The sequence below is a fragment of the Lithobates pipiens genome, unplaced genomic scaffold (assembly GCF_037356315.1).
Source record: "Lithobates pipiens isolate NorthernLeopardFrog02 unplaced genomic scaffold, aLitPip1_a1.2 Scaffold_8, whole genome shotgun sequence".
NCBI classification, from domain to species: domain Eukaryota; kingdom Metazoa; phylum Chordata; class Amphibia; order Anura; family Ranidae; genus Lithobates; species Lithobates pipiens.
The window spans coordinates 584,476,002-584,501,181 of NW_027507903.1; the positions used below are offsets into that span (position 1 = coordinate 584,476,002).

The 25,180-nt window shown below is 41.9% G+C and overlaps 1 protein-coding gene across 2 annotated transcripts in view; it reads left to right on the forward strand.

Moving 5' to 3' along the window:
* The window catches only part of ODAD3 (outer dynein arm docking complex subunit 3), a 66,832-nt gene that overhangs the window by 10,865 nt on the left and 30,787 nt on the right, over nucleotides 1-25,180 (forward strand). Inside the window, exons 3-9 of one of the 2 annotated variants that reach the window (XM_077470359.1) lie at nucleotides 699-820; nucleotides 2,439-2,516; nucleotides 2,629-2,808; nucleotides 4,035-4,070; nucleotides 6,703-6,804; nucleotides 21,146-21,271; nucleotides 23,902-24,021. In XM_077470359.1, coding sequence (XP_077326485.1) covers nucleotides 699-820; nucleotides 2,439-2,516; nucleotides 2,629-2,808; nucleotides 4,035-4,070; nucleotides 6,703-6,804; nucleotides 21,146-21,271; nucleotides 23,902-24,021 — 764 coding nt within the window. The remainder of the gene's footprint in view (nucleotides 1-698; nucleotides 821-2,438; nucleotides 2,517-2,628; nucleotides 2,809-4,034; nucleotides 4,071-6,702; nucleotides 6,805-21,145; nucleotides 21,272-23,901; nucleotides 24,022-25,180) is intronic. The other variant, XM_077470360.1, reaches the window with a different exon arrangement.

Here is a 25,180-nt window from a genome sequence, read left to right on the forward strand (position 1 = left end):
TGGATTTCAATGTTTTTTTTTTTGAAGAACATGAATTAGGGCCCGAGGCTCTAATTGGCTTCAAAAAGAGCCCACCCAGTTGTGTGACATTAACAAATTAATATTTGTTAATGTCTTCTTGCCTCTTCTACCAGCCAATCAGGAAGCAGGTCCTGAGACCCAATTGGTCGCTGCGAGTCCTAAGACCTGATTGGCCGGGAGGAAAAGTGACCGCCTGGACCCCGGATGAGAGGGGGGGAGGCAGGCGAGGCCCCCTCTCCACTACTCCCAGCATTAGGATACCCGCTGTCCTCAGAGCCAGGGCTTTCGCCGCCGCTTCTACCTGTCAGTGCGCTGCACTGCGGCCCCTGGCTCTCTGACCATGCACAACCCCAGGAGGAGGCATGGCTTCTACCACCTGCACCAGGTTCACCAACGAGCACCAGCTCTTTGGGGAGCTTGGGAAGTAAGACACATTCTTTCACTTCTTTACATGTCTGTCTGTCTATCCACAGAGAGGAGACTGCAAACTTACACAAAATACATGGGGCCCATTATATACAATATATAGAATATAGAACCTACAATAGATATAGTGTACATATATATCACTGTGTCTAGCAGTAGTTGACAGTAGATCTAAAGAAGATTGTACAATGTTATGGTATAATGTATGGCCAGCTTTATGCTTTAATAATGGATCTTTGGGCTTCCTTTAGATGGCGATCACAAGGCTTACGAGGAGAGCTCCAGTGCGCAGATTCAGAAGAACTGGGAAACCATACAGTTCCAGCGACAAGAAAACAAGAAGATGCATAAAAAGCTGGCTGATGTGCTTGCAGTAAGCAAAGTCAAGACAATAGTTATTAATAAAATTAGGATGTACATGGACTACTCTTGTTTCCTACTTTCCTATATTCTACCTAGAGCAATCACTTGAAAATGAATATAACACCCAAAATATAGGACTTACTTCGGGTGGCACAGTGGTGTAGTGGTTAGCACTCTCACCTAGCAGTAAAAAGGGTCGCTGGTTTGAATCCCAACCATGACACTACCTGCCTGGAGTTTGCATGTTCTCCCTGTGCCTGCGTGGGTTTCCTCCGGGTACTCTGGTTTCCTCCCACACTCCAAAGACATGCAGGTAGGTTAAATGGCTTCTGTCCCAAATTGGCCCTAGTATATGAATGGGGACCTTGGATTGTGGGCTCCTTGAGGGTAGGGACCGATGTGAGTGTGCAATGTACAAGGAAAGGGACAATTGTAGACACTCACTCAGGTTGGACAGGTGTCTTTATTCAACCTTACTAACTATGTAACTATGTACTAGGCCTTGGGTGAACTGTTGCTGTTCCCTGTACAGGAAAGGAAAGTTTGTTTATTTTCTTTTGACGTTTCGAAGTAGCAGTGCAGTGTTCCGCAATGACAAAACCAAGGCAAGGTTAACTGAAACAGGCTACCGTTATATATATATATTAAATGTCAGGTGACATTTCATTAGTGCCTGGGGGTACTGCTTCACTGCTGTGGGCAGCAGCTGCAATAGAAACCCTTTAAAGTTATGCATAAATGCATGCAGTGTCCTTAGGCCTCATTCACACTGAAACTGTCAAACCTGCTTGTATATGAGTTTGAAAAACATTTCTAAATGCATACAAATGTACAGTATGTAATGATTTTTCAATGGTGCCATTCACATTGAGAGTTTACCTGCATTTAGGTATGGTCAGTTTAGCTGCAGTTTAGAGGAAATAGAGTTTTGTGTGTCCAGGATCTGACCTGCATTCCAGACCTTCGTTCTTAAACATGAGTACCGCTTGGTACAGTATTCAGAACCCATTCAGCCGAAAACCTGCCATAGACTCTTGCAGGCTGGCTACGGCGGGTCTGCAGGCTGCCCAGGGGCACTAAAACTCCGGGAGGGACGCTACACTCAGGAAACTGAGACCAAACCATATATATTTAAAGTAAGATTTATTGACAGTGAAACTAAAATCCATCCAAACACCAGCAATCATAAAGATATAAGTGAACCAAAAATCCAGTGGCAAAATACCTAACTAACAAGACCTGGATCAGGAACAAGACAAGCAGGGTCCAGGGTATATTTACAAGGCAAAGAGCATGATCAAGAGCAGGAACAGGATAAACGGCTAGCAGTATCTGGCAACAAAGCAAAACACTGAAGCGAAGTGTAATAGTAGAGGCGAGACTAAATAACCTCCCAGCAGCCAGCATCAGGTGGAGACTGATTACTAGAACTGCTGGGAGACACCCACTGGTGGACACCAGAACTACAACCTCGCACTCTGGGAAGCAAAGTGCCACCAGCAGGTGATCCAGGTCATGACACTACTTTTCCCAACTATGTAACAGAGGTGGAAAAGGGATTCTACAGCTTGAAGTAAGTGGTTTAATTCTGCTCATGGTTATCACGTCTTGTCTCATGTGCGTCCCAGGGTGACGAGAAGGTGATCAAGGAGGCCTTTCAGAGCCACGCTGTAGAAAGAGCTGCTATGAGGAACAAGAGTGGCCATGTAAGTAAAAACATGCGTGATGTGTACAGGTAGAGATTTGGTTATGTTATATTGGTGCACACCAGCGGTCAGTATCAAACTTTTCACTCTACCGTACACCACACTTTCTCAGGCTGCCATCCAGCTGATGGATCAGAAACTCTGTGACAAATTCAAGCGTCTTAACGCCTTGCACCACCAGACTGAGGTTCGGAAGAGGCGACTAGAAGAGCTGGAGGCAGAGTACAAGCAGAAAGCTGAAGGTGAAGAAGCTAAGCCTGGGAAAGAAGACAGTTCTGTGCAAGCAGAGCAGGTGAGAAGTGACAGTTCTATTATGATAAAATGGGATAGTCTAATCTTGGGGTTCAGGCACCAGGTCCAGTTTTGTCAGCCTTCCAAAATGAAATTTTTGTCTTTGTATGAGTGGAATGTCAATGTAATGTCCTCCTGATCTGAGCACAGTTTATGCTGAACATACGGGTACTCTCAAGATGGGGATTAGGAAAAGACAGCGGATACCTGTAGCAAGAATTACCATAATCCTGCGGTCGAAATCACAGGCGTATGCGAACAGAAGCAGAGCAGTGTCCTGGGCTGATCATCTATTCCTAAAATCTATCCCTAACAGAAAATAATTGCTCCATGTGTGATTGCTTGTGATTACAGCCGCAGACAGATGTGGACGCTGTCAGCCTGGCATTCATTTGTATAGCATATGGTTGTATACCCTCGCTATGGCTCTCCAATGTATCCTTACAAAATTAATTTGTACAGCTTCCAGCTGTTTACATACTCCTGTGATTTCTGCCTCAGGAATCCGCTGTTTGTTTCTAATCATCCAGTTGAATTGTTCTTTTCTACCTGTCTGAGAATTTTTAAATTTGCATATATAGTCTTTGAATCTAGGTACCTCTGCTAGATAGCGCATCCGCTACATGCCCTCCTCTGCAGAAAAAGCACAGCTTAGGCAAAAATGCATACCCCGGCCTACTGATTGGACAATGACAGAACAGTAGCACACAGACAAGGTCATGTATCTACTCTCTCCTCCGATCGGCATGTACCTTGTCATACTGCCCCTCTCTCTCCCCCATCCTGAAGGCTGATATACAGGGAATTACAGGAGGCATGCATAGATAAAAAATCAAGTACTTGCACTTGTTGCATTAAAAATTAATGTTAGTGTTTTTTAATAAATATGTATTTGTAATATTTAATATATCTGTCCAAATTTCAAGTGTGCTGAGCCCTTATCCAACATTTCTGGCTTCTAAGGATGGCTAAAATGGTTAATCGCCCAAACACTACATTCAGAGTTCGTCATGTGCGTGTTTTTGTGTGTAAATGTGGTAGGGACATTCAGTTGTAAGAACCTCTTGGGTGGGAACTGATGTTTTCTGCAATAAGCCCTGGAGCATGTCTGTTGTGTATATAAATGAACACATAAACTCTGATTGGTTCACCCTGTAGTGGGAGGGGCAGACGCAATGGTCACATGGTCGATTCTGCCTCACGATGGTTTACTTGTTTCATCCACAGAATGAAGTCACAGAACAGGAGGAAACTCCTCAACAGGTTATTCATTTTTTGCTTGACCAAACCTTGCTTCATTCCAAATCAAAGGTCGCCCATCAGCCAATGATTCTGCTGTTCTGTACAATCTACAAGCTTTCTGCTCCTCTGCTTTAAACCTCACCCCTGCCTTCCCCTACCTCTCAGGATTCTGCGGTGTACATGGCGCTCATATTAAAATAAGACTTTAGTGAATTTGTCCTTTAAATAAAGTGTAGCAGGCATAGTTAATTATTTTCCTTCTTCCCCGTATGCCCAGTTCTTCACTGAGCAGTCCTTCCTGGCACCACTCAGCCTTTCCACCCAAAACATCCTGACCAGGTCCTTTGCATTCATTCTTATGAATGGTCCATACTCATGGCATCCCCTAGCCGAATAAAAGTCAGAGTACCAACCATCCATAGGAACAAATGGGGAAAAGGACGCAGCCAAAATGCTTTGGATGGAGAGGCTGTGTAGCTCCAAGCAAGGCTGCCTATTGAGCAATTGGAGATGAAACTAAGTGTCAATATATCTACTGTAGCAACATCCCCAAAGAGAATATATAACCATATATACAGAAAGCAGAACTTTTTAGATACTAATTACTTTGAATGAGACTAGTTATTTAAGTTAAAAGTGTCAGGTTTCTGTGGTAATGAATCTTTGTAGAGCACCAACTCTGGGTTCCTCAGGGTGGGGAGTCTAAGGCCCCATTCACACCTGAGCGTTTTGTAGCTTGAAGCCTGAAGCTACAAAACGCTGGAGGGGAAAAAATCTATTATTCTCAATGGAGATGGTTCACATGTCCACTCCAAGTCGCCTGAAGCCGAACACCTGAAGCTCAAACAAGTTCTGGACCCTTTTTTGTCGCTCGAATCGGGCAGATTTGGGCGTTTTTCTTCTTTTTACATTGGTGATCTTTTGCCCTGCACAAAATCGTGGCAAAACGCCGTAAAAAACGCCGCAAAATTGTGGTTAAAAATGCAGCAAAATCACGGTAAATTCATTTATTTTCTGCGTGAAAATGCTATGCTCAGGTCTGAATGGGGCCTAAGCCTGCTTCTTCACCAGGGCCTCTGATAGTTGGGATGGACTTGCAGCAAACTAAAAACTCGAACCAGGTTGTGGCCCCCAGGTACACCCAACTGACAATACAGAGACCATTCACGTATGCAGAGTACAGATGGCAGGAGACAGAAGAGGATCCGGGAAACAAGCCGAGGTCAGGAAAGGCTGAAAACCAGCACAAAAGGAGTCGGTACATAGGAAGTCAGACACTTGGCAAACAGGAGCTCAGAGAACTCCTTCAGGAGTTCTGAGAACTCTTCTTTACCAGGGCCTCTGATGGTGGGGATGGACTTGCAGTAAGCTGGAACCAAGTCGTGGTCCCCAGGTACGCCCAGCTGACGATACAGGGACTATTCGTGTATGCAGAGTACAGATGGCAGGAGACAGAAGAGGATCCGGGAAACAAGCCGAGGTCAGGGCAGGCGGAAGACCAACACCCAACGGAAGACGAAGCCGGGTCAGTACGTGGGAAGTCAGACACTTGGCAAACAGAAGCTCAGAGAACTCGGAAGTTGCCCAGACAACACAGGCTGCACTGAGCATGTCTATATAGGGAAGCAAACTAGGAGGCGGGCCAGCAGTGATAAAAGGGAAGGAAATAAAAGCCCACAGTATAGAAGGCGATGTCTATAGGTAAGCACAGAAGCCAAACAACACATGAAAAGAATCAAAGGTCTAACAGAGCAACCGCATCAAGGAGATAAGAATTTCACAGGCAGGCTAAACCGTGACAAAAAGTGAGTAATCAAATCTTTTCACCTCCATTTCTCCTGGCCAAGTAGACCGTTGGCTTAAGAGACACGTAATGAACTGGACATCCCATCATGTGATTCTTGTGTTGATCACAAGGTTATCACGATCCCGTCCAATAAGAGGATGTTCAAATACTGAGGTGTACAGAATTATTTTACTTGTTTTGAATTAATAATTGTGAAAGACAATTATTGACTATTAATCTAAATAACTAGTTGACTCATTCAAATTGATAGTATCTAAAACTTCATATTTTCCATATATATGTTTCTAGGATTTAATTAAAGGACAACTTCACTTTTAACTTCTCTGCCCTACTCTATTCCTAAAGAAAATCCAGAGGCTGTATTTAGTGTACCCCTACTGGAACCTTCTGAGGAATACAAGAAGAGCTTGCATAGACTGGTGCAAACAGTTGCTTGGTTGAAAAACCAAGTTCATCCAGTCATGGTTTGGATGTTAGAGATTCACTGACACACCAGAGGGTCAGTAACCTTGACCATTTCTGGGTAAAGCTCTTCCTTATTGCTAGGGCCACCCAGAATTATTATTTCTTTGGATAACAGGCAGATTAAAGTACCTGCTAGCTTTTTACTTCTCAGGCATTCTTATAGAGATCTGTTGAAATTCCAACTCCCCTCACCTGCTATAACCAGTAAATGGAGAAGTAATGGGCTCTAGGTTGGCTTTACAGTGTCCACATTTGTGACGTGGAGCTGGGAAGACAGCAAATAAAATAAGCCTGTGAAATAATCAGTTTGGCAGCATTAGTTTTAGGTAGACTGGTGTTCAGATTCCCCATTGCTAACATGTTATTTTGTGCCTCATACAGAATCTACGAATGTTGGAGAATCGCCTGGAGAAGGCACAGCTGAAACTACAAGAATCCGACCACATATACAATGTATACCAGAAGTTAAAGGACCACATGCAGGTGATTTATAAATTATGAATACTTCATCCCTACATCCAGTGTAGGCACCAAGCAGGAGACTAAAAGCCAGCCATACATGGATCTAAATTTGGCCAGACCAGCAGGGACACAAGTTTGATCGACTTGTGTACAATTAGCCTGTTGTGTTTTTGCTGAACAATCGGTGCTGTCGGCTATATCCAGCAACGCTGATCATTGTATTCTTACGGTCGGGAAGTTTCCCTGCTGTCAGAATACAATAGCTCAGTGGGAAGGATTCCCCCATCTGCATGGAATCTGTGGATGGGGGAATGGGCTCATTGCTGGTGGAACAAAAAAAAGAATCATGTATTATTACAAATGAGGGAATCAATGAGGAACAGAGCAGCCAGAATCTAAAGCAGCTGTGCATGGCAACCAATCAGCTTATAGCTTTGATTTTCAAACTTAAAGTGGTTGTAAACCTCAGACATGAAATAGGAACAAAGCATATCCCTTTATAGTGTGTACTTATCTCAATTAAGAGCACTACGTGTAATTTCTGTCTGCGCCTTTGTTCCTCTGCTATCAGCATGAATCACTTCTGTTCCTATGTGCTGTGTGAAATGGGGGTGGGGGGTGGGGGGTGGATCTCTTCCATCCAATCATGGTAGCTTAAAATGCCTAGTTCAAATTATAGGCCCGTATTCTAGTATTCCCTTATGGGTCCTGGGGGATTTTAATAATCTGCTTAATTGGACTCTAGAAAAATTGACACCGCTTGATGGCCATTCAACTGGCCCTGGTGGCCCTACCCCCTTCGCTAGATTGATTTGGGAGATTGGCTTGAGGTATACAGTGCCTTGCGAAAGTATTCGGCCCCCTTGAACTTTTCAACCTTTTGCCACATTTCAGGCTTCAAACATAAAGATATAACATTTTAATTTTTTGTGAAGAATCACCAACAAGTGGGACACAGTTGTGAAGTGGAACGAAATCTATTGGATAATTTAAACTTTTTTAGCAAATAAAAAACTTAAAAGTGGTGCGTGCAAAATTATTCGGCCCCTTTACTTTCAGTGCAGCAAACTCACTCCAGAAGTTCAGTGAGGATCTCTGAATGATCCAATGTTGTCCTAAATGACTGATGGTGATAAATAGAATCCACCTGTGTGTAATCAAGTCTCTGTATAAATGCACCTGCTCTGTGATAGTCTCAGGGTTCTGTTGAAAGCGCAGAGAGCACCATGAAGACCAAGGAACACACCAGGCAGGTCCGTAATACTGTTGTGGAGAAGTTTAAAGCCGGATTTGGATACAAAAAGATTTCCCAAGCTTTAAACATCCCAAGGAGCACTGTGCAAGCGATCATTTTGAAATGGAAGGAGTATCAGACCACTGCAAATCTACCAAGACCTGGCCGTCTGTCTAAACTTTCAGCTCAGACAAGGAGAAGACTGATCAGAGATGCAGCCAAGAGGCCCATGATCACTCTGGATGAACTGCAGAGAACTACAGCTGAGGAGGGAGAGTCTGTCCTTAGGACAACAATCAGTCGTACACTGCACAAATCTGGCCTTTATGGAAGAGTGGCAAGAAGAAAGCCATTTCTCAAAGATATCCATAAAAAGTCTTGTCTAAAGTTTGCCACAAGCCACCTGGGAGACACACCAAACATGTGGAAGAAGGTGCTCTGGTCAGATGAAACCAAAATCAAACTTTGTGCCCACAATGCAAAACGATATGTTTGGCGTAAAAGCAACACAGCTCATTACCCTCAACACACCATCCCCACTGTCAAACATGGTGGTGGCAGCATCATGGTTTGGGCCTGCTTTTCTTCAGCAGGGACAGGGAAGATGGTTAAAATTGAGGGGAAGATGGATGCAGCCAAATACAGGACCATTCTGGATGAAAACCTGGTGGAGTCTGCAAAAGACCTGAAACTGGGACGGAGATTTATCTTCCAACAAGACAATGATCCCAAACATACAGCAAAATCTACAAAGGAATGGTTCACAAATAAATGTATCCAGGTGTTAGAATGGCCAAGTCAAAGTCCAGACCTGAATCCAATCGAGAATCTGTGGAAAGAGCTGAAAACTGCTGTTCACAAACGCTCTCCATCCAACCTCACTGAGCTCGAGCTGTTTTGCAAGGAAGAATGGGCAAGAATTTCAGTCTCTCGATGTGCAAAACTGATAGAGACATACCCCAAGCGACTTGCAGCTGTAATCGCAGCAAAAGGTGGCTCTACAAAGTATTAACGCAAGGGGGCCGAATAATTTTGCACGCCCCACTTTTCATTTTTTTATTAGTTAAAAAAGTTTCAAAAATCCAATAGATTTCGTTCCACTTCACAATTGTGTCCCACTTGTTGGTGATTCTTCACAAAAAATATAAATTTTATATCTTTATGTTTGAAGCCTGAAATGTGGCAAAAGGTTGAAAAGTTCAAGGGGGCCGAATACTTTCGCAAGGCACTGTATGTGGAAGGACAGATATCCGGACAAACTGACCTTTCCCTGTTATTCAGCTGCTTACCTCGGTTTATCCTATATTGATTTATGTTTATGTAACTCCCTGGCACAGATCAGGGTTTCACAGATTGATGCTTCCCGTAGTATCTCAGATCACTCGCTCCTGTGGGTACGATTTTCAGTCCCTGGGGCGAGGGGTGCACGATTGTGGAAAGTTAACCCCTTTTGGCTCCAGCTCTTTCCAGCAGATGACCCTATTCCCAAGGTTATAACGTGTTTTATTTGGGACAACAGGGATACGACCTCGATGGGAGTGGTCTGGGATGCTCTCAAGGCCCATTTTAGGGGCCTTTTTATTAGGCAAATATCTCACATTAAAACTGCAACTAAAGAATGGGAGACATTTGTGTCTAGTGGGGTACAGAGGGCAGAGGACAGTTATATTGTGGGTCCCACACCTTCTACTGAACGTAGCTGGGTAGCAGCGCAAGAAATGTACCAAAAAGTTGTTATCACTGCTGCGGAGAACAAATGTTTTTTCCTGCAGCAGCGATACTTTGAGGAGGGGGAAAGCACAGGCAATCTTCTGGCGGTTATTTCCCGCTCACAACAGGGACTATCTCATATAGATACTATTCAGACCCCTACTGGGGAACGAGTGCAGGACATGACACAAATGCTTGCCGTATTTACTGACTATTTCCGTGAGGTCTACTCCTACTCCTAAGGTGGACCCAACAGGGGAGGAGCTGCTTCAATTCTTGGATTGTTGTCCTCTTCAGTCGCTAACTGTCGCAAACTTCTCAATGCCCCCCTGACAGTGGAGGAACTAACCACGGTGATGGCAAATATGGCCAATAGCAAATCCTCTGGCTCGGACGGGCTTCCAGCAGAAATCTACAAGCGTTATAGTGAGCCTCCTTTGCCTGTCCTACTGGAGACCCTAAGTAATGATGTTAAAACGGGCCACTTGCCACCTTCTATGAACAAAGCTGTTATTGTAGTGATCCCCAAACCCGGCAAAGACCAAGTATTACCTGATTTGTATTGACCTATATCTTTAATAAATACAGACATCAAACATTAATTCACTTGGATCAGTTGGGCTTTATACGGGCTAGATCAACTGTGCTGAACATCAGTCGGCTGTGACTGTTCTTGAATATACAGTTACCAGTTGATAATCCAAGTAATAGGGTGGTATTCTCCCTTGACGCTGCCAAAGCTTTTGACAGCATTGAGTGGAGATATCTATGGGCTGTCATGCATAAATTCTAGTTGGGAGAGACCTTTATTAACCACTTGCCAACCGACTCACGCCGATATAAATCAGCAAAGTGGCACGGGTGTTCAAAATCGCATACCCGTACGTAGCTGTGTCACAGGCGGCTAGCGGGCGTGTGCCGCGCGCCACAGGAGCGTGCCCACGGGTCTCGATGTCCGCTGGTGGACAGCGATCGTGACACGGAGAGGCAGAATGGGGAGATAAACAAGGCATTTCCCTGTTCTACCTAGCCTCCTAGTGATCGGGAGCAGTGATCTCTGTCATGTTCTAGTGAGCCCATCCCCACTACAGTTAGAACACCCCCAGGAAACACACTTAACCCCTTGATCACTCCCTAGTGTTTAACCCCTTCCCTGTCAGTGACATTTACACAGTAATCAGTGCATTTTTATGGCACTGATCGCTGTATAAATGCCATTGGCAATGCCAGTGGTCCCAAAATAGTGTCAGAAGTGTCCGATCTGTCCACTGCAATGTCGCAATCATAAAAATCACAGATCACCGCCTTTACTAATAAAAAAAATTATAATAAAAATGCCATAAATCTATCCCCTATTTTGTAGATGCAATAACTTTTGTGCAAACCAATCAATATACGCTTATTACGATTTTTTTTTTATACCAAAAATATGTAGAAGAATACATATCGGCCTAAACTGAGGAAGAAATGTTGTTTTTAATATATTTTTTGGGGATATTCATTATAGCAAATAGTAAAAAATATTGCTTTTTTTTTACTAAATGAATCCATTGTTGGGATGTAAGGTCATGAGGGGAGATCCAATATCTTGCAATTGGTTTCCTGGCTAAGTATAGCAGCTTCAGTATCGCTATGTATGTATGGGGGGGGATATCTTCCAATCTGCCCAGTAGGTAGGTAGGTAACTGGAACAAGTTGCAACTGTGCATTGTATGTTATGTTGACAATATGATGCACAGGTTTGGGGGCATATGTTCTGTACTGTAAACTGTACTACTTCTGAAAAGACTATATTTGAGCTGCATGTATCCTGAATATCTGTGCATGTGTTTATTTTCTTCTGACAACAATAACATTCTTTTTTTTTTTTTTTTCTGATTAAAAAAAATAAATGGTGCATGAAATATAATGTGTTGGCAGCCTATTCATTTTCAACGGGTTGCCTTAACACACATTGACGCATAACATAATGTGTGTCAATGCACCTACGTTACCACACTGTAATGGTGTAAATGGGCCCTTAATGAATACAGGGCAGCATTATTTTGTGTCTTTTAAATCTGCCTGGAGTTTAGCTTTATATTGTCAGCCCATGATGGCAAAACTTTACCCCTCTTGGTAAGGCCCACTAATTTGAATTGTGTCCTTTTTTTTTTGCTAGTATGTAGACTAGACATGTGCAATTAATTTTGTTTATCGAAATTCGGACAACATTTTCGTTATTCAAAGATTTGGATGTATCCAAATCTCCGAATCACGATAGTAACAAATTTTAACAGATCCAAAATAAATGATAACAAAAACAATAAAAGTATTTGTATTCTTTTGCTTCATTCGGGTGACAGGATATGATAGTTGGAGCTTTTTGTTAACGTTTGACGCATCCAAAATAACATAACGAATGATCTGAATTGATTCGTATTCTTTTTTTTATTCGGATGACAGTGGCGCAGTTGTATTTGACTCTTGGTTAATCAGCCGATTTTTTTTTACATTAACATTTTTCATTATTATAAAAAATGCACTACAGGTGAAATGGAAACATATTGCAATAAATAGAGTAAAGTAGAAAAGAGAAATAAGATCATGATTCCTACTTATGCCCTGTATTGAACTTTCTGACGGAAAATGTGCGATCAGATTGTGTTGTCGGAAAATCCGATCGTGTGTGGGCTCCATTTGACTTTTTCCGTCGGAATTTCCGACACACAAAGTTTGAGCGATGGATCTAAAATTTTCCGACAACAAAATCCGATCATTTAAATTCTGATCGTGTGTAGACAATTCCGACGGGCAAAGTGCCACGCATGCTCAGAATAAATTACGAGACGAAAGCTATTGGCTACTAGCCCATTTATAGTCCCATCATACGTGTTGTACGTCACCGCGTTCGGAACGATCAGATTTTCCGACAACTTTGTGCGACTGCGTGTATGCAAGACAAGTTTGGGCCAAAACGTTTTGTCGTCGGAAAGTCCGACCGTGTGTACAGGGCATTATTGTGTTTGGTTTGGATGGAGGTGGATCCATCGGAATCCTCAAATCAATGAATGCAAAAATGTATTGCGTTCCATTCATTATTTTTGGATGAACATGACTCCAGTCGATATCGTCCAATCACCTCATTCCATTTCTCTTTGTGGTTTGGACTAGCAGGGATGACTCAGAATGCATAAGTCAACTCTCGAAAAAACAAGTTAAGAAGTTAAAATGAAAATAGCCAATCTTCAGAAGTAACTTCCGAAAATATGAATCAATTCAGAACAAGAAATATATGAAACAAATCCAAATATACAAAACAAATTCCAAAAGCAAATCATTCTAACATAACATATCAATACGATACGAATGAATCCAAAACAAAACAAATTTTGCCGCCATGCACATCTTTACTGAAAACAAAAGAAGTACAATTCGCACATCTTGCAAGGACCCTAGAGGGCGTTACCTGAAAGTCTCACTTTAGCTCATGGCATTACCACTGTGGTCTGAGTATGCCTGTCTGTCTTTGCATTTCAGTTTGAGGTATTGCAAGATGTATTTACCACTTTTTTAAAGAGTATCTGTACCTTTGTCAGGGCCGCTGTACAGGGCCTGGACCCCATCAGTTCAAAAAGGGGGGCCCAGGCGCCTGTTGAGCTGGAGGTCTGGTGTACTGTCTTATGCTGCGTACACACGATTGGACTTTCCAGCGGACTTGGTTGAAGGAAGTTGAAGGAATAGTGTCCCGTCATTGGTATAAGTTGGAAGAATAGTACTCCATCATTGGTATTAGTTGGAGGAATAGTGCCCCATCATTGGTATTAGTTTAAGGAATAGTGCCCCATTATTTGTATTAGTTGGAGGAATAGTGCCCCATCATTGGTTTTAGTTGCAGGAATAGTGCCCCGTCATTTTTATTAGTTGCAGGAATAGTGCCCCATCATTGGTATTAGTTTAAGGAATAGTGCCCCATTATTTGTATTAGTTGGAGGAATAGTGCCCCATCATTGGTTTTAGTTGCAGGAATAGTGCCCCGTCATTTTTATTAGTTGCAGGAATAGTGCCCCGTCATTTTTATTAGTTGCAGGAATAGTGCCCCGTCATTGTTATTAGTTGGAGGAATAGTGCTCCATCATTGTTATTAGTTGAAAGAATAGTGTCCCATCATTGGTCTAAGTTGGAGAAATAGTGCCTCATCATTGGTGTTAGATGAAAGAATTGTACTCCATCATTGGTATTAGTTGGGAGAATAGTACCACATCATTCTATGGGCAGGGGTTTCCAGGCTTTATAAACTTAGGGCTAGATTACTGTCCCTCAGACTTTAGGGGGGCCAAACTGTGGCTAGTGGGAGTAGAAAATATCATAGTGTCAGTGGAAGTAAATAGTGCCTAGACATTGGTATAAATTGGAGGAATAGTGTCCCATCATTGGTATTAGTTGGAAGAATAGTACCCCATCATTTGTATTAGTTGGGGGAATAAGGCCCCATCATTGATATTAGTTGAAAGAATAGTGCCCCATCATTGGTATTAGTTGGAGAAATAGCGCCCCATTATTGGTATTAGTTGGAAGAATAGTACCCCATCATTGGTAATAGTTGGGGGAATAAGGCCCCATCATTGGTATTAGTTGAAAAAATGGTACCCCATCATTGGTATTAGTTGGAGAAATAGTGTCCCATCATTGGTATTAGTTGGAAGAATAGTACCACATCATTCTATGGCCAGGAGTTTCCATGCTTTATAAACTAAGGGCTAGATTACTGTCCCTCAGACTTGGAGGGGGGGGGGGGGCTGTGGCCAGTGGCAGTAGAAAACATCATGGTGTCAGTGGAAGTAAATAGTGCCTAGTCATTGGTGTAAGTTGGAGGAATAGTGCCCCATCACTGCTGTTAAGCCGCGTACACACGGGCGGACTGTCTGGCCAACTTAGTCCGCCGAAACACATTTCAGCGGACAGTCCGCTCGTGTGTGGGCTTCAGCTGACTTTTTCAGCGTGCAGTCTGGCAGACTAAGTATTTCGGAATTTCCGTAATACTGTCCGTCAGACTTTGGTTTCAGCGGACAATCCGCTCGTCAGTAGGCTAGTTGGACGGACTAAGTATGGCGCATGCTCAGAAAGGATTTACACGGCGAAAGGTTGCATTGCTGTGTATTGGACTTCCTGTTTCTAGTCCCGTCGTACGTGCTGTACACGTCATCGCGCAAACTTTCGACGGACTGTTTTGCATCCGTGTGTGGTCAAGTCCGTTCATTCAAAAGTTGTACGGACTGTCCGTCAGATTGTCTGACGGACTAAGTTGGCCAGACAGTCCGCCCGTGTGTACGCGGCTTAAGTTGGAAGATTAGTGCCCCATCATTGGTATTAGTTGAAGGAATAGTGCCCCATCATTTGTGTTAGTTGGATGAATAATGCCCCATCATTGGTATTAGTTGAAGGAATAGTGCCTATTAGTTGAAGGAATAGTGCCACAACATTGGTATAAGTTGGAGAAATAGGGCCTCATCATTGGTATAAATTGGAGGAATAGTGTCCCATGATTGGTATTAGTTGAAGGAATAGTGCCCCATCATTGGTATTAGTAGGAGGAATAGGGCCCCATCATTGGTATTAGTAGGAGGAATAGTGCCCCATCATTGGAATTAGTAGTAGGAATAGTGCCCCATCATTGGTATTAGTAGGAGGAGTAGTGCCTAATTATTCGTATCAATTGATGGTGTCAGTGGGCGGGGGGGATGGTGCCCCATCATTGGTGTCAGTAGCAGTAATTATGCCGCTCTGTTGGTGTCCAGTAAGAGGAATAGCAGTGGCAGGCAGTTTGGAGACCACTGATCTAGACATTGGCCTGTCAAGGTTTAAATAATAAGTCTCTATTCACAAAAAAATGAAATAAAGGATGTGATGCGCTGATTTCCAACCATACAATGATCGCGATAGGCCACAAGTATGCGATTATCAAATAAAGTGCAACTGTGCATAAATTAATCAAGTGATGCTTCTGTGCATATATAAAAGTGATAGCTAGTGCATAAAACCATAAGGTGACTCTATGTGCAAACAAACGCAGATTTGTCATATAGACCAAAATACATATATGAAGTGTGTAAACTTAATTACAAAATGTATATAGTGAAGCAAAGACAAGTTCTGGGTATACGTTAAAGTGATAACTGGTGCAAGGACCATAAAGTGACTTTATGTGCAAAAAAAACGCAAATTTGTCATACAAACCAAAGTGAATGTTACTTATCAAAAAGTGTATAAAATGGAGCACAAACAGGTAAAAAAAGGAAAATATAAAATATTAAATTCAAGTGACCAGCGTGATTGAAGGTAAATGTCCCATACACAGTCAGATCATGCAATCCAGTAAATACACTAAGTAAAACGTGCAGCGTGCTGGGCAATTAATCCATCCGTGATGATCCGTGCAAAAAAGCAAATATTATGCAATTACCTCACTGCTGTGAGTGAACAGCAATATAAATGATGAACACCAGGATGATTGCAGAAAACGGCTGTGTAACACAATCTTTAGGAGACTTCTCTAACTTCCTCGTGAATGGCAGGTAAACTCAAAGGAATAGATTAAGAGGGACCGCCATAGTGTAGTATTTAAAACATAGAAGTTTTATTAAACAGGTTTAAAAACTACTCACAAACGAAGCTGATATAAACACATCTGACAGACAGCATTAGAGTAAGACCGGATATGGACGTCACTTCCGGGTTCCTACGCGTTACGTCTTGGAGACTTCAACTGGGATGATTACACAGGGTACAGGAAGTGACTTATAGGTGTACTGGGCGGAGCTTCGTCGCCCATTTCATTAGTATGCCGATGCGCCGCTGTGTAGCCATAGTAATGCTAGTAGGGGGCGGGCCAATTAAACTTGAATGTTCTAAGTGACCTCCCATCTGAATAAATAAGGCATTAAACAACAGCGCAACGGGGAGAATAAATACAGGGGCAGAGCGAAAGAGCGGGGGAAGGGGGTTTGGCCGGACATTATGCTAGGTTTGGCGAACTGATTAAGTTATAACTGCGGACTGCGCCGTGCCATAGACCGTGCTATATGTTACTATAATGCTGTGAAGCAATAGAGCACGTCCGGCGGCCATTTTGTTGGAGCTTAATTTTAAATCTGTAGGTGGCCATGTTTTTGGAGGTTTAGTAACGTCTGGAGCAGTAATTTAAATAACAATAAAGCCAAAGTTAGAAAATAAAGGTACGGAACCGCACCAAATACGAGAACCTCAATAGATATTGGGTCAGCAGAGGAAGGTAAATAATGAATAAGAAAAGATGTCTTATATCAATAGATACAGAAAGCTATACATAAACAGCTATATTTAGGAGACAGAGAAAATAATTAAAAACAATTTAAAAATATTGTTCAATTTTGAAATAAAATAGTGTCCAAAGGGAGGTTACTGGGCAGATTACAAATACACATAATGTGGAGACACGGAGATGACGTTCACATTAGGGATGCGATACAAACATAGCAAGTTAAAAAAATTTAAAATACATAAAATCGCATAAAATGTTTAACCTAAAATTATAGGAACATAAGCTTAAAAATCGCATGACATTAAGGTGACAATATGCGAATAAATCGTTATTAAAAAGTATAAGAAAATTAAAATATTGACAGAACATAAAAGCACCATAGCACGAAATCGCACATAAAAAAGTATATCATTGGGGGGCTAAAAATCGCTAATAAAGCAGTTCAAGTCGAACTCTATATTTAATCCCCTGGGGGCAAAGGTATCAAGGGTATATATCCATTTGGACTCTATCTTACTTAGAGTCCTCACCTTGTGCCCTCCCCTCCAATGTCTGACATAAGGGACAATACCCCAAAATTTCAAATGCTTGGGGTCTCTGTTATGGTGAATAGCGAAATGTTTAGAGACATTGTGTTTATCGTACCCCTTCTGTATATTTTGTATGTGCTCTTTCAATCGAGTTTTTAAAGGCCTTTTTGTGCGGCCTACATACTGCAGACCGCAGCTACACTCTAAAACGTACACAGCGCCTACTGTGTTACAGCAAATAAAATCTTTAATCTTGTGAGTATTGCCGGTACTTGAGGCTAAAAATTCGAAGACTTTACTAGGTTTACTTGCTCTAGTGCACGCTAAGCATCTTTTACAGGGAAAGAAACCTTTCCCAGTGAAGAACGTGAAATTATTCACAGGAGGATCAGGTATGTTTTTGACTAGCATGTCTCTGAGGTTAGGGGCGCGTCTATAAATGAACTTCGGTTTAGGAGGTAGAACTTTGTGCAAATCTTTATCGTTTAAGAGGATGTGCCAGTGTTTTTTGATTATACTTTCTATTTTTTTATATTGGTTGTTATAATCCAAAATTATTGCTCCTTCTACACCTTTTTTGTCTTTATGTTGTGTTTTCATATCTTTAAGGAGATGTTCACGGTCCATCTTCTCCACTTCTAATATTTTTTCTTGAATTACGCACTTGCCGTAACCTTTCTCCTGGAATCTCTGTCCCATGGATTCGGCTTGTTCAAGGAACACTTCTTTTTTGCTACAATTTCTCCGTAGGCGCATAAATTGCCCCTTGGGGATATTGAAAAGCCAGTTTTGGTGATGGCAGCTTGTCAACGGGAGATAACTATTTTTATCTACACTTTTAAAATGTGTCTTAGTTTCTATTCTCCCGTCACTTTGTGCAATTAGTAAATCCAAGAAAACTATCTCCTTCTCATCTGAATTCCAGGTAAGTTTTATATTCAAATTATTCTCATCTAATTTTTGTTGGAACAAATTAAGGCTGGCACTACTCCCTTTCCAAAGTATTAAAATATCGTCAATATAGCGTCTATATAGCACTAGTTCTTTCGGTGGGTTTGAAAATGCTGTGTTCTCTTCCCATCTAGCCATGAATAAACCGGCCACACTAGGGGCAAATTTAGCCCCCATGGCGACGCCTGTGGTTTGGTGATAAAATGTCTTATTAAACCAAAAATAATTATTTTTTAAACAAAAGTCGAGACATTTAACTAGATATTTTCGTTGAGAGCAAGTGACATTCACGAGGAAGTTAGAGAAGTCTCCTAAAGATTGTGTTACACAGCCGTTTTCTGCAATCATCCTGGTGTTCATCATTTATATTGCTGTTCACTCACAGCAGTGAGGTAATTGCATAATATTTGCTTTTTTGCACGGATCATCACGGATGGATTAATTGCCCAGCACGCTGCACGTTTTACTTAGTGTATTTACTGGATTGCATGATCTGACTGTGTATGGGACATTTACCTTCAATCACGCTGGTCACTTGAATTTAATATTTTATATTTTCCTTTTTTTACCTGTTTGTGCTCCATTTTATACACTTTTTGATAAGTAACATTCACTTTGGTTTGTATGACAAATTTGCGTTTTTTTTGCACATAAAGTCACTCTATGGTCCTTGCACCAGTTATCACTTTAACGTATACCCAGAACTTGTCTTTGCTTCACTATATACATTTTGTAATTAAGTTTACACACTTCATATATGTATTTTGGTCTATATGACAAATCTGCGTTTGTTTGCACATAGAGTCACCTTATGGTTTTATGCACTAGCTATCACTTTTATATATGCACAGAAGCATCACTTGATTAATTTATGCACAGTTGCACTTTATTTGATAATCGCATACTTGTGGCCTATCGCGATCATTGTATGGTTGGAAATCAGCGCATCACATCCTTTATTTCATTTTTTTAGTGGTGAGAGACAACTCATTTAGTGATTGCAGCTTTTTTCCATTAGTTACTTTTCTATTTCCCATAGAGCGCAGAAGTTTCCAAATATACACAAGTCTCTATTCACGTTTGCCAAAATTAACTTTATTTCTACCCATCTGTTTGATATTGTCAGTTCCCATTGCTGAAAATAATAATACTTATGGCAAATAATGGCTGAATACAAAATACCACCACCTGGTGGGTACCTGGTGCATTCTAGTATTGCATTACAACAGTCTTCCTTTGATTTCAGTAGTCGCAGCTTAGAATAAGTTGGTGTTAATATTCCCCGCATTTAAAAGGAAAATGGTTTTGTATTTCTTTTGTTTTCTTTTGGTCAGACCATAAAAATATTTTTCGTTATATAATAGTTAGATAAATATGAAATATTGTATATGGATATGTACATCTAGCTAGTAGGTGGAACATTTGTAAAAAGATTGGTGTTTACAGAGCTCAGCAGCTCAGGCTGAACTTTACAAACACAGGTCAACAAGGAACAGAACCGTCTCCAAGATAATCACTAAGTGGCACACTTCAATTGATTAAAACACACATTGCTTTATTGAAAAAAATGTTTGATGAAAATAGCAAATTCAATCCCTTCACCAACACTTGTTAAAATAAAAAGACAATGTTGTCTCGCTCTGAGGAAGTCGGCGATAGGCTAACGAAACATGTCAGTGTGTTAACATCACGCGGGTGATGCTTTTGGCGGGCAAACAGCTAGCGGGGCAGCCTCAATGGTGAGAGTGCAATGATTCATCTGGAACAGTTTTTACCTTGCTATTGGACTTGAAGGACCCACTTGGAGGCACTGGATGGCTATTTGGATTTGGGGCACTGGTTGGATGGACTAGATGGAGGACATCAGTGGTGAGATCCGCCCTGCTTTGTCTATACTGGCCTCTATTGTGCATCCACCTTTCTCAAGTATATCTCCTAGCTGTGGGCTTACCTTTAGCAATCCATTCACTGCACCTGAAGAGCAATTTAGTTTGCAGGTTCTTCATACATAAGAGGAGTATTGACATGCATTTGCACAAACACCCTCCCAGTTTATTTTGGAACTAACCAGCAATCCATTCACTGCGCCTGAAGAGCAAAAAAGTTTGCAGGTTCTTCATACATAGGAGGGGTATTGACTTTAATTTGCATGCGCACCATCCCAGTTTATTGTGGAACTAACCAGCGGACCCAAGCTTACCTGGCTGATTATCTCTCCAACACCCCCCCCCCCCAACCAGAACGTAATAAATGATGGAGGACAGTGCTCAGCGCCTGTCGGAATGAGTGCTATGACTCAACCTCGGTTCCACCCCGGGATTCCATTATGCAAAGGAAGCTACCAGGCTCACAGATACTGGTATGCTGTCTCAGCTAACCCACAATGCTCAAGGAATCCTTTATCACATGTTAAATGTTTCTATGTAATACAAAGATTTTATATAGATAATAAAAGTCAGCTTTAAAACATAAACCTCCAACCCTGACAACTATAGCAAAAGAAGGAGTGTCTTCTGATTTTTTTTATTTTTCCACGTGTTTACAGTATGAATTTTTATGAAGAGTGTTTATTTTCACAGAAATGTTGTGTTGTTCTTCAATAGAGTTAGATTATGTGGTCTGTTACTACATCTACTGATGCTGATACTGTTTCTGCAGGATGAAAGCCTGACTTTTCAATCACAGTTGGATCTCTTGGAGGCCGAAATACTTCGCCAGAGACAAGAAATGAAGGAACTTCAGATGGTGAACAAGGAAGCAGTGACATCCCGGGAAATGGCCCGAGTACGTGGTGGGAGACAGTGACATGAACTATACTCAGGACTATGGAGCAAGGCTGTAGTATTCTCTGAATATTATATAGGTCCTCTTTATTACATCATATACAGCGGGTATAGAAAAGAATCACCCCCCCTTTAAAATAATCACATTTTGTTGCATTGCAGCTTGAAATGAAGACAGACACAGTTTCTGTTTTACCCAGCTGTATTTACTAGTGCAACTTATAACCATATAACCATATATCCAAGTGAAAAATATAAGACCTACATGTCAGAAAAAAAATTCAAATTCAAAAAACAGAATCACTGAGTTGGAAAAAGGATCACCCACTTATGTCAGTATTTTGTTGAACCACCTTTTGCTTTAATTACAGCCTTTAGTATGTTGGGATATGTCTCTACTAATTTTGCACATCTAGACTTTGCAATATTTGCCCACTCTTCTTTCCAGAACTGCTCAAGTTCAGTAAAATTTGATATTGACCGTTTGTGGACTGCAGTCTTCCAAGTCATTCCACAGATTTTCAATGTGATTTAAGTCTGAGCTCTAACTAAGCCATGTAAGGACATTCACCTTTTTCTCCTTCAACCTCTGTGTGGTCATTTTTACTGTGTTCTTTGGGTCATTGTCATGTTGGAAGGTAAACCTTTTTCCCATTGACAACTTTCTGGCCGAGGGCAGCAGATTTTGCTCAAGAATTTGTTGATATTTTGCCCCATCTATCCATCCATCCATTTTTCCTTCTATCCTGACAAGTTCCCCAGTCCCTGCTGCAGAAAAACACCCTCATAACAAAATATTACCACCCCATGCTTTACTGTAGCAATGGTGTTATTTGGATGGTGATCTGTATTGGGTTTCCACCAGGACATATTGTTTGGTGTTGAGGCCAAATAATTAAATTTTAGTCTCACCTGACAGTAGCACCTTTTTCCATGTAGCCTCAGAATCTTCAAGATGAGTTTAGGTGGTCAGATGAGACTGAAATTTAATTATTTGGCCTCAACGCCAAACAATATGTCTGGCGGAAACTCAATACAGATCACCATCCAAATAACACCATTCCTACGGTAAAGCATGGAGGTGGTAATATCCTGTTATGAGGGTGTTTCTCTGCAGCAGGGACTGGGGCACTTCTCAAGATAAAAGGAAAAATTGATGAGGCAAAATACCATCAAATTCTTGGGTAAAATCTGCCTGAAAGTTGTCAATGAATGGGAAGAAGTTTTACCTTCCAACAGGACAATGACCCAAAGCACATAGCAAAAATGACCACACAGTGGTTGAAGGAGAAAGAGGTGAATGTCCTTGCATGGCCTAGTCAGAGCCCAGACTTAAACCCCATTGAAAATCTGTGCAATCACTTAAAGACTGCAGTCCACAAACGGTCACCATCAAATTTAACTGAACTTAAAGTGATTGTAAAGTGAATTTTTTATTTTATTTAAAATAACAAACATTTTATACTTACCTCCACTGTACAGCTTGTTTTGCACAGAGTGGCCCCGAACCTGGTCTTCTGGGGTCCCTCGTCGGCTGTCTCTGCTCCCTCCCGCAGGTGCTTCTCATGTTCATGCGAGCTCCCTCGCATGGTGAGAAGCATCTGCGGGCGCGCTCCCGTGATACAGCCGTTGGCTATAGCCGCTCGCTGTATCACACGGCTCCGCCCCCGGCGCTCCGCGTCAGTGGATGTGATTGACAGCAGCGCGAGCCAATGGCTGCGCTGCTTTCCATCCATCCACTCCAGCCAATCAGCGGCCAGGCTGAACGGTGGAAAGGACGTCGGGGGACGAGCGCGGGACTTTCGAGGGGTGAGCTAAGTAAAACGGGGGGGGGGGGGCTGGGGGCGCCGGGACTGTCAGATGTTTTTTCACCTTAATGCATAGAATGCATTAAGGTGAAAAAACATTTACCTTTACAACCCCTTTAAGCGTTTCTGCAAAGAAGAGCGGGGAAATATTGCAAAGTCTAGATGTGTAAAGTCAGTAGAGATATATCCTAATAGACTAAAGACTGTAAATAAAGCAAAATTGGGTCCAACAAAATACGGACATAAGGGGGGTGATCCTTTTTCCAACTCAGTGATTCTGAGATTCTTTTGGACACATCCACTTATTTAATTTTTTTCTGCCATGTTGGTGTTAATATCTTTTACTTGGATGCTATCAGTTGCACTAGTAAATGCAGCTGGATAAAACAAAAACTGTGTCCGTCTTAATTTCAGGATGCAAAGCAATAAAATATGATTATTTCAAAGGGAGTGATTCTTTTCTATACCCGCTGTACATAGCACATCCTACAGGAGAGATTATAGTAATAATATCTGTGTATTACACATCTCCTTTATTACATTATACACAGAGCAGACCCCTCTGGAGGGAGGTCCTGGTTATATCTTTATATTATACAGCTCCATTATTACATTATACACAGCGAAGGCTCCACTGGAGATTGATCAGTCATAATTGTGTATTATACCGCTCTTTTATAACATTACACACAAGGCACCCAGTCATATCTGTATATTACTGTATATTTATCTGTATATGGTCTATTATATGGTCTTATATGTTGTTTGGATGATAAGGGTAATATAATTGAAGCAACATTGTAAAGTACATGATTTTTTACAGGCAGAACTTCAGCTGCAGGAGGAGGAGTTTCACCGTGAGCGCAGAGAGAGAGAGACAATCCTGCAGGAGTATAAGCGGAAAGCAGAGGAAAGGCGATTATTTGCCGAGAAAGATCGCAGGGTGAGGAATACTGTTTGATTGCACTTGGCACATCCAATATACCAGGGATGGCGAACCTTGGCACTCCAAATGTTTTGGAACTACATTTCCCATGATACTCATACACTGCAGAGTTCATGAGCATCATGGGAAATGTAGTTCCAAAACATCTGGGGTGCCAAGGTTCGCCATCACTGCAATATACCGTGAAAGACAATTTACTGTGCGCAGACTGATACTGATGGCAAAAATAACCAAAAGCAAAGCAGGAGGCAGTGAACTCGCAATCATGTCATTCACTGCCCTTTTTTCTCTGAGATAAAGCTGGTACATTGAATGCAGGTGTTCCGTCAGATATGGTGACCCGTCAGAATTGGTAACGGAAGTGACGTTCCGTCACCGCCATCTTGCTACACCCCACACTCCTCCATAGTAACGATACACCGAGAAGGGGCCAAGCGGACATCTTGTTACATCCACCGGAGTTTTGCATTTCACAGTTATTTTTCACAGAAAATGGAGCTTATAAGGTGAAATACAATATTTAGAAATCCGACGAACTGTTTAGATGTTGAATTTTAAAAGCAGCGGCAAACCTCCAGGTTTGCTAATGTGACAGAACAGCGCTGTATTTATAATTCAACATGTAAACAGTCCGAGGGATATCTAAATACTGTATTTCTCATTATATGCTCCGTTTCCTGTTAAAAATAACTGTGAAATGTAAAACTCCGTGGGTGTAACAAGATGTCCGCTTGCCCCCTTCTCGGTGTATCCTTACGGTGGTGGAGTGTGGGTGTGGCGGCGACAGAACGTCACTTCCGTTACCAATTCTGACGGGTTGCCTAATCTGACAGAACACCGGGCCACCCTCCTGCACAGACAATACCGCTCTGATGATCCATGCGTGAATCTTATGAGAACAATCAAAGTAAATATTGTTTGTCCCTGCCATTCTGGGTGTACTCACTTTTGTGTGTCCCTGACAAGTGTGTCTTGCCTACAGTCAAGCAAGGTGGTGGGAATGTCATGGTCTGGGGCTGCATGAGTGCTGCCGGCACTGGGGAGCTACAGTTCATTGAGGGAACCATGAATGCCAACATGTTCTGTGACATAGTGAAGCAGAGCATGATCCCCTCCTTTTGGAGACTGGGCCTCAGGGCAGTATTCCAATATGATA